Source organism: Passer domesticus, chromosome 8, assembly GCF_036417665.1.
Source record: "Passer domesticus isolate bPasDom1 chromosome 8, bPasDom1.hap1, whole genome shotgun sequence".
In the NCBI taxonomy this organism is placed as follows: Eukaryota; Metazoa; Chordata; class Aves; order Passeriformes; family Passeridae; genus Passer; species Passer domesticus.
In genome coordinates this window covers 5,792,945-5,802,705 of record NC_087481.1, presented here as the reverse complement: position 1 = coordinate 5,802,705, position 9,761 = coordinate 5,792,945, and the positions used below count along the sequence as shown (strand labels likewise).

The window sequence follows — 9,761 nt, the reverse complement described above, 5'->3', positions numbered from 1 at the left end:
CAGAGTCTGGCCAGATCACAGCAAAATGTCACTTGTTAAATGCAAATGTGAGGAGTCAGTGCCATCAGAAATTCCCAGATGGGAAGTCCTTCCCTGGAGTTGGCTGGCTCTGGAGTGGGCTGAGGTCGCAGCACCGTGTGAGCAGTGGGGCAGTTGGTTAAAAGAAGCTGAACCCCTGGATGTCTTAAAAGGCATCCAAAAATTGCATACGGAAAAGGAAAAGAACTTTTGGGTTTGGGCAGACAAAGATGAATTTGTTAACAGTACATTGGAAACAGCACCTTCAGGAGGGACAGTTCTTGTTGGAATGCTCCCACATGGAGCAACAGAAGAAGGTTTTAATCTTGAGCTCCGATGCATTTGTGCAAGTGAAATATTAATATAATAAATAACTATGTACATATTTATAGTGTAATAAGACCTTAATATATATATTGATATATATATATTATATGTATGTCTATACCTATCTAGCTATATCTATATTTCTATATCAATATCTATATCTACATATAAAATAGTAATAATGTGAAATAGTGCTGACAATACTAATTTGGTAGCTTTGGCTGCCCAGGGATGTAACATTAAACACTCTACAGAAAAGGATTGGCCAGGACCCTAATGTTAGAGGTCAACTTTGTGAGATTGTATACAATGAAAAAAGGAGGAGGGGATAGAATTGTCTATTTTTACAGGGTTTGCTGATACTGTGATGCAGAGTGCTTTGTCTGTTACTGTGAAAAACACTGTGAGTAAGACTGCAGGGTTTTTCATGTGCCAGACTATCCTCAAGCTGCAGGATTTGTTGAATGGGTGAAGGGGTTGTTAAAAGAGCAGTTGAACAAATGAGGAGATGGGAACCTGTCCCCATGGAGAACCCATCTCCCAGATGTGCTCCATGCCCTTAACAATGGCCCACTGGGGAAATGGAAACCCCTGGCTATGCACAGCTGCACCCAATTTGCAACTACAACCATGGGCAGTGAGACTTGGACTGCCTGGGAAATTGTTGTGGGTGTGATGGCCCCTGGCAGGGCCAGCCCAGAGGCTGCAGGGCTGGACCTTCATGCATTGGAATTAATTAGGATAAATCCAAAGCAAATGAAAGCTGTCAATACTGACACAGGAATTCAGATTCCTCCAGGACACTTTGGTTTGGTAACTGCTCGCTTGGAGCTTGGCCTTGAAAAGTGTTAATGTCATGGCAGGAGAAATGGAGGAATTGATGTAGAATATAAAGGAGAAATTACAGTAATTCTGTTAAACAATTGTCAATAAGATTGGGTTATTCAACCCCATGACAGGGTAGCACAATTATTGATAATGCAATTTTAAGCACAATTGTGAAAAATGGAGATCCACCTCCAGTCATTACCATTTGTGGAGATAAAGGGTTTGGATCCAGCAGTCCTAACAATGGAGTCAGAGTGTGGGCCCAGAGGCCAAGAGGCCCTCCTGAGGCAGCTGAAGGAACAGCTCTGGGGAAAGACAGCATTGAATCTTGAAACCTGAGCAGGAACAATGGGAATATGTCCCTGCAGCCAAGTGTTCGGTGTGAGAACAAATAGATATTACAGGATACTGTTTTACACATCCTGCCAGACCAAATCTCCCTGTTTGCCCCAATGGCCCCTTTGGAAAATGCTCTGATCCACAGGGCTCCCTGTGGAGGCTGCTGTGACACTGAGGGACTTGCACACAAATTCCATCCAGGAGCCTGGGTGCCTTCAGGGACTGGGACCCGGCCCCCTTCCAGACAAAGGGGAAGGGGCCCCACCAAGCCTTGTTAGCCACAGACACCGTGCTAAAGCTGAACAGCAAAGGACCTTGGAGCCATTGTTCTGGAATTAAAAAGGCACCAGCTCCATGGACAACACAATTTTTTTTCCTAACTCGAATGAGATTGAGCGAAAAGAACGAAGAACAGTGTCACTAAAGTATTATTGATGTCTGTAAGTTGTACCTTGATAGTCAGGCAGAATCTTTGTTTGCCACAAAGACCTCCAGTGTTTCACCAAGGGATTAGTCATCAAAATTTAATGAGTAGTTCTTGCAATTTCAAGATCAGGGTAGCTAAAGTACTCCATTTCACTAATTGCTGGGTATGTTCTCAGCTGAAGTTGGGAGGAATGGGGTTCCCTTGGAGGGCCCACCCTGTGGGCTGGCCAGAACTCAGTCCATGGGCTCTGACTTGTAACTGTCAGTAAAGGGACAGTTCAAGAAAACACAGGAATACAATGATCCCTTTGACAGGACTCACTAAGATTTCCCTTCAGGAGAAACCCAAGCCTGTTCTAGTTACAGAGGCCACAGTGTGAGGGGATTTCTGTGCTTTACCATCACTCCCAATGTCAGTAGAGCTTGGACTGCTGGAGCTGGTCACTGTCAGTGTTACCCCACTCCTGGCTGCAGGGCCACCATTTAGGGTCCTTCAGCAACAACCACAAGGAAGAGTTGGGACCCAGAGAACATTTTCCCCCCAAGGAGTGCCTTGGGTTTCAGAAAGCAAAAGATTCTGGTTCATCCTGTGCCCCATGTGTGCTGCTCCGTCCTGTGGAGTTGACTGGATGGATTATTAGAAGAAGTAGCACATAATGCTGTTAAAATGTCCAATAAGCACATCCTATGGGCTCCAACAAACACAAATGGGGACTCTACAGAACCACATGGCCTTGGATTATCTCCTTGCTGGCCAAGGAGGAGCCCTGGCTGTCATGGCACAGGAATGTTGCACTGCTGTCAGTGATGGGTTTGAAGGCCAACAGTCAGCAATCACCTTGACAGACAGAGCAGGAGAAGAGTGGCAGAAAGAAGAAAATTCTTCTTGGTGGGACTGACTTCATGGCTACCAAAGGAGGCTGCTCTGAAATGCATTTGTGGCAGTATCTGTCATCATTGCAGTGTGTGCACTTGGTGTGCACTCTAACATTCCATGTGCAAGTTGTTGTGACACTTTGTGATGGGAAGTGGAGTATTGAGACTTGTCTTAAAAGAGACAGTCTCAAGAAAAGAGAGGCATTTGATAAAGAAGAGAGAATAGTAGCAACTCTTTAGGCATGTTTGAAAAGGAATGTGAATAGCTCTGAGTAATGAAATGTAACAGCACTTAATTGAAGCACAAGGGGAGATGCTTTTATGCCTAATACCTAAATCTAAACAGTGTTATTGAAAGAATGGTTATGAAGGTTGTACTTCATTGTAGGTCTCAGGACCCATCCAAGTAGCAAGGCCTGAACAGGCTGGGATCAAGGCCTGAACAGGCCCGGAGGCAAAGTTCATCTCTAGATGAACCTTCCAAATAAATGTTATATTTGTATCCACTCACTAACAAAGCATTATTAACAACATGATCAGTGGATGTGTTCCTTGATAAAACATGGATTTCTCTTTCTGTATTCAGAAACCAGACAAGGCCCCATCTGGCCTTGTTTGGGGGTGAAGGATCAAAGTCAACTCCCTTGATTCCTCCTTGAGCCTTGGCCAGGCTTTGGGAGAAACCAAAGAGGAGAATGAAACCAGATGTTCCCACACTAGTAGTGATGTCAGTTTGTTTGTTTGACAGTGTAAAAGCTGTGTCCTCTCACAGTGGGCTTGGAGGCTCCTTGCCTGCAAAGGTGGAGGCACTTGCAGGAATTCCCAGTGTCTGGGAGTGGCTCTGCAGTCCTTGTCTGCCCCAGCTGATGTGTGGATCTGGGTGATGGAAAAGTCTGAGTGTAACTGGTGATGGATCTTTATTTAATCACTGCAGGCAATCTTTGGTAGTAATGACTAGATGGATTGCTGAGCTTCTTTTGTAATTCTTTGCTAATGATTATGTGCTTTGCTGAGATTATCCTTTTGTAATTCTTTGCAGCTGTGCATGATATAAATTACAGGATTCCTGAAGTTGGTGTCTGTCTTCGGTACTGACACTGCCCAGTGCTGAAACAGGGCCCCCTCTTGCCTAAGAGTTACCTGGGAAGGCAAAAACCCTCACTCCAACATTCCCCCCTTCCTCCTTGCTCCCTGCACTTCATACACTGAGCATGATGTCCTGTGGTCTGGGGTATCCCCGGGGTCAGTTGGGGTCACCTGTCCTGGCTGTGTCCCCTGCCAAGCTCCCCCACAGCCCCAGCCCCTGCCCAGGGTGGCTGGAGGAGGGGCAGGACAGGCCTTGGCTCTGTTGCAGCTCAGCAAGAACAAAACCATCTCTGCGTGCTCAGCCCTGTGCTCAGCACCCGGCCCAGCCGTGTCTCAGTGCCAGTGTCTGTGCCCTCAGTCCCTGCCATGGCTTTCCATGGCAGCTGCCAGAACAGGTGACCCAGGTGTCACCCCCAGTGAGGGCTGCCATGGAAACAGTGCCAGCACTGCCCCTTTCTGTCTGGCTGAGCTGGCCTTTGGCCCTGGCAGTGCCGTTTGCTGCTGGTTCCTGGTGCCTGAGCGGCCAGCGCGGGACAGGGCAGGTGGCCATGGCACAAGCCCCCAGCAAGGGATCCCCTCTGGCCCTGGGCAGTGACACCAGCCCTGAGCAATGGGCTGGCGCGCTGGGGTCGGTGCAGTGTCCATCCAACAGTGTCTTGCAATGGCCCAGTGCAGACTGGGATGATGATCCACCCTCACAGCTGGCCCAGGGCAGCTCTGCAGTGCCCTTCCCCACAGCCTGTCTGCACAGAAGCACTTGATGGGTGCTCTGCATTTCCCTTCCCTCACTCTTGGGTCTCTCCCACACCTCCCAACTCAGAGCTTTCAGCTGCAAGGAGTTCAAAGCTGGTCTGTCCTTCAGGAGTTGGTCTAATTCTGCCCTGAAACTCTGGATTTGTGTTTATTGCAGAACTTCCTGTGTGTCTAAAATATTCCTTGCAGGGTTCTGCCTTAGGGAAGGGGAACCTCCTTGGTGGCAGCTTGGGCTTGGCACACACTTGAGGAGGATGTCTGTTTTCAATGGGGAAACTCAGGAGTTTTAGATTGCTTCAAAATACAATAGAAGATGACCCCTCTTTGGCTGTGTACAGCCAGTTCTCTGAGCAAAGCAGGTCCCAGGTGAGTGAGGAGAGACAAAATGGGCTTGGGGAATGTGGAGCAAGGTTGTCCACGCTGCATCAGACCTCATGGCACAGCTTCTCTGAGCAGGCCAGAGCTCCTTAGGAGAGTCCCTGCTGGATCAATATCAGTCACTGAATGCTGCAATCACCTCTTGTGTAATAAGAACAGCAATAAAAGACACCCTTTAAAATAGGAATACATACTTGCTAGAAGCTCTTTGAAATATTTCTCCATAACTGAAAAAGGAAACCCTCCTAATGAACAGCACTAGAGCAGAGGTAAATTAAGGCAGAGCCATGGTTTGTCAGGACTTGCTTGATGCTAACAAGCCCCATGGTGCATTTGGAGCTGAGCCCTGGAATCTCAGGACCTGAGAGGAGATTGTACAAACCTGTCCAGGAGTCAAAGTCAGAAGAAAACCCCAAAGTGTGTCAAGGCATGAATGGGTCCCAGTAAGGTCCATACCAACACAGGCTCCTCATGGACTCCTTGGAGGAGAGAATTGGGAGCCAGGATGGCACAAAAACTTCTCAAAGACTCAGTGTGAAAAGGAAAATCCAAAGTACTTTAAAAACCTTGAGTACCTCAAAGTATTAATGAGCCCCACTGAGTGTCAGTACAAAGATCTCAAGGGACTCGTTAAAGCAGATAATTGGGGCCATGATTGCACAGACCTCTCACAGAGTCTTTATCAAAAGGGAAACACCAAGTACCTTAAAATAACTGAAGTACCTTGAAGTATTAATGACTCCCACTGAGTGTTGTTACTGACAAAGCCTCTCCAGGGACTAATTACAGCAGATAATTGGAGGCCATGATTGCACAAAACTCTCAGAGACTCCAAGGCAAAAGCCAAACCCAAAGTCCTTTGAAAAACCTGCATTCCCTGGGACATTCAGGAGCCGCCAGGGCCATTGCTGAGCAAGGCTCCCCAGGGACTTCTTCCAGCAGATCCTTGAGGCCACTGGGATGTGGGCTAGGGGGGGATGCTGAGGGCAGGACAAGGGGCTGACAGTGCCCAGCCTGGCTGGGGCTGTGCCAGGAGGCCCCAGGGCCTCAGGACAAGGTGTCTCCTCCCAGCCCTTGCTGGCACAGACCCTGCTGTGCCCCAGGGCACCAAGACTTGGCTTCTCTTTGTCCCCACCTGTCATCACTGCCTCCAGTTCTCTGCTCTGCCTGGGGCCTGGGGACACTTTCTCAATTTTTTCCCTCAGAGGGACCCATTAAAAGTCCAAGAAACTTTGGAGTTGGATTCTGACTTGGAGTTCTGGAGAGGTTTCTTCAGCTGCCTCTCAGGGACTGATGTTCAGGGCCTGAGCACAAAGCCCCAGAGGGTCATTAAAGTCCTGCTGCTGTGTCTGTGCTGCTGAGCTGGGCTGGGCTCCTGGCACAGAGGCAGCTCCTGGTAAGCAAGAAGAGCTTCAAAAGCACATTTCTCTTGATGAGCAGCTCTTCTGCCAGCCCAGCAGGGCTGGGGCACTGCCTGCAGCCAGCCCGGGCACAGCCCAGAGGCACAGAGAGCTTCAATCCGTCAGGGCTGGGAAGGTGCTGGGAAGTGCCTGGGGCAGAATCCCTGCCAGCCCTTGGCACAGGAACCTCTGGCTGCAGGACAATGCAGCTGCAGCTCCTGGAGCCATCTCCTAAAGCTGGAACATCCCAATACCTGCAGACCCTGTGAGTACAACTCTGACTATTTCTGCTGCAGGGGAGGTGAAATGCTCCTGAATCTCTGACATGCTGGGGGCTTCTTATCAGTCACAGAATATTTCCAGGACAAGGATTTTGGTAAATATGAGGAAATTTCTTGAGACTTTGCATTCAGTTTCATACTATTAGAGAATGGAAGAAAAGGGAGATCAATATTAAAGGTTTATTATGAATTATATTATGAGTTAGGAATTATTGAATTATTATGAATCATTAATTAAATATTAGTTATGAATTTTGACAAGTGCTTGAGACATCCAAACTGTTACTTTTAGTGATCAGTAGGTTCACAACAGATCCATAATGTTCTTTCAGCCACTCTGTCCATGGACAGCACCAGCATCACCTTTGCTGGACCCATCAGGCTCAGTCTGAGCTGTCCTTTCTCCAAGCTGCAAACAGAACCTGCCCACAGCCAGTGCCCTAAAAACAGGCAGGGTTCTGTCAGGCAAGGGAGAGTGCACAGAGATTTGGGGTCTGTGAGTGCTGGCAGGGAGAGATCAGGCACAGGGAAACACCTGCAAGAGGAAAATCTCCAGGAAGCAGAGAGAAGATCAGGGAAGGGGAGGAAACAAAACCCAGCAATGCTGTGGCAGGGAGAGTTTAGAGATCTCCACAGGATCCCCTCCAGTGCAGCCCTTCCCTCTGAACAAGCCCCCTCCCTCCTGTCCCCCAGCCAAGCCTCTGCCCTCAGGGCCGGGGCTCCAAGGCATGAAGCCCCTCCTGTGCAGGCAGAGCTGCAGCAGAGCTGTGGGGCAGCTCTGCAGCCCCGGGCCCAGTTCCCTCTGCAGAGTACAGGGCTGGGAGCAGCTGCCCGGCCCTGGGGGCTCTGGGAGGGGGCACAGCTGGCTCAGGGTGACGCTGTGCCCAGTGCTTGGCTCTGGGCAATGCTGTCAGTGCAGCCAGGGAAGGAGCTGCATCTCCCTTCATCCAATGCCATCATAAGGACACTTGGAAGTCTCCCTGAGATTTCAGTCCATGCTGGGAGCTTCAGTCCAGGATGCAAACCTGTCCTGGAGCATGTCTGAGTTATAAGATTTATGGGGAAAGGCAGAGGTGTTCTGGCACTGAAAATGCTGCGGGGTTGGTGAAATGAGCAAAGTGAGTCCTTGGCTACAAATGTGGAGCTGGGCTGCGGTGGATCCATCTGCTCTCAGCAGTGCCTGGTGACCTTTACAAAAAACTTAGGAGTGCACAAATCCTCCAAGTGAGGAAAGTGAAAGTCCAGAGAAACTCCAAACACAGTCAAGTGAGAGACCATCTCCCTGCAATCTCCACTCATAATCTTTCCTCAGGGGAACTAACTGTGTTCTACCAGAGGGAAACAGAAATGCTGAGGGTTTCTGATATCCAAGAATAGCAGGAGAGACATGGGAGGAGCTTAAAAAGAAAACCTCAGAACTCTTAAACACTGAAGAGTGTCTGTGAGGGTTACAGAGGAGGGTGTCTGGGAAATGCCTTTGATTTTGGTTACAGGCATCTCCTCTAACCCTTCACTGTCCTTTCTCCATGAACAGATCCCCATGTGCAGCGCCAGCAAATGTCCAACAGCAGCTCCATCAGCCACTTCCTCCTGCTGGCATTGGCAGACACGCGGCAGCTGCAGCTCCTGCACTTCTGCCTCTTGCTGGGCATCTCCCTGGCTGCCCTCCTGGGCAACGGCCTCATCATCAGCACCGTAGCCTGCGGCCACCACCTGCACACGCCCATGTTCTTCTTCCTGCTCAACCTGGCCCTCAGCGACCTGGGCTCCATCTGCACCACTGTCCCCAAAGCCATGCACAATTCCCTCTGGCACACCACCACTATCTCCTACACAGGATGTGCTGTACAGCTATTTTTCTTTGTCTTTTTCATCTCAGCAGAATTTTATCTCCTGACCATCATGTGCTACGACCGCTACGTGTCCATCTGCAAACCCCTGCACTACGGGACCCTCCTGGGCAGCAGAGCTTGTGCCCACATGGCAGCAGCTGCCTGGGCCAGTGCCTTTCTCTATTCACTGCTGCACACAGCCAATACATTTTTCCTGCCCCTGTGCCATGGCAATGCCCTGGGCCAGTTCTTCTGTGAAATCCCACACATCCTCAAACTCTCCTGCTCCAAATACTACTTCAGGGAACTTGGGCTAATTGCTTTTAGTGCTTGTTTAGCATTTGGTTTTTTTGTGTTCATTGTTTTCTCCTATGTGCAGATCTTCAGGGCTGTGCTCAGGATCCCCTCTGAGCAGGGACAGCACAAAGCCTTTTCCACCTGCCTCCCTCACCTGGCTGTGGTCTCTCTGTTCCTCAGCACTGCAGTGTTTGCCTACCTGAAGCCTCCCTCGATCTCCTCCCCATCCCTGGATCTGGCCCTGTCAGTTCTGTATGCGGTGGTGGCTCCAGCCCTGAACCCCCTCATCTACAGCCTGAGGAACCAGGAGCTCAAGGCTGCAGTGAGGAAACTGATGACTGGATGATTTCAGAAACATTAAACTGCTGGCCAAATTCTGCCAATCACTTGTAATAAAAGTAATCTTTGATACTTCTTCTTGATTTCCGTGTGGAGATGCTTTTCTTTGTTTTACTTTTTTGATATTGTCCATAAAAAAATGTCATTATTTGTGCCATTTCTCATTTTCCTTCTCTCCACCTTCCCTGTGTCCATACACTGAGTCAGTGAGGGGTTGCGCTCTCAATGCCTTTAAATTAACTAATGGATCTCCCAGCAGAGTTTTCTGCAGAGATGCCCTTTTGCTGCCTTCTCTGGAGCTGCAGCAGCAATGTCTGTGTGCAGAGCTGGGGCAGATCAGTGCTGGCCCAGCAGCTGTGCCCAGCAGCAGCAGCAGCACTTGGTGTTGCCAGTGCTGCTGCCGTGGCCCTGCCCCGCTGCCCTGGTGGCCCTGGTGTTGCTGCAGGGCCTGTGTGCTCTCGGGGCCGGGCACAGTCCTGGGGGTGGCAGTGCCGGGGCTGCAGCAGGGACAGGCCATGGGCACTGCTGGGGCAGCGCTGACGCCTCAGGCCAGGCCCTGGGGGCTGCAGGCTCCTTGCCCA

At 49.7% G+C, this 9,761-nt stretch overlaps 1 protein-coding gene across 1 annotated transcript; it reads left to right on the top strand.

Moving 5' to 3' along the window:
• The first annotated feature begins 8,266 nt into the window (after nucleotides 1-8,266).
• On the top strand, nucleotides 8,267-9,187 carry LOC135306196 (olfactory receptor 14J1-like). Its single transcript, XM_064429785.1, has one exon. It carries the CDS (start codon nucleotides 8,270-8,272, stop codon nucleotides 9,185-9,187), a length of 918 nt encoding a protein of 305 aa, XP_064285855.1. The 5' UTR covers nucleotides 8,267-8,269.
• The last annotated feature ends 574 nt before the right edge of the window (nucleotides 9,188-9,761 follow it).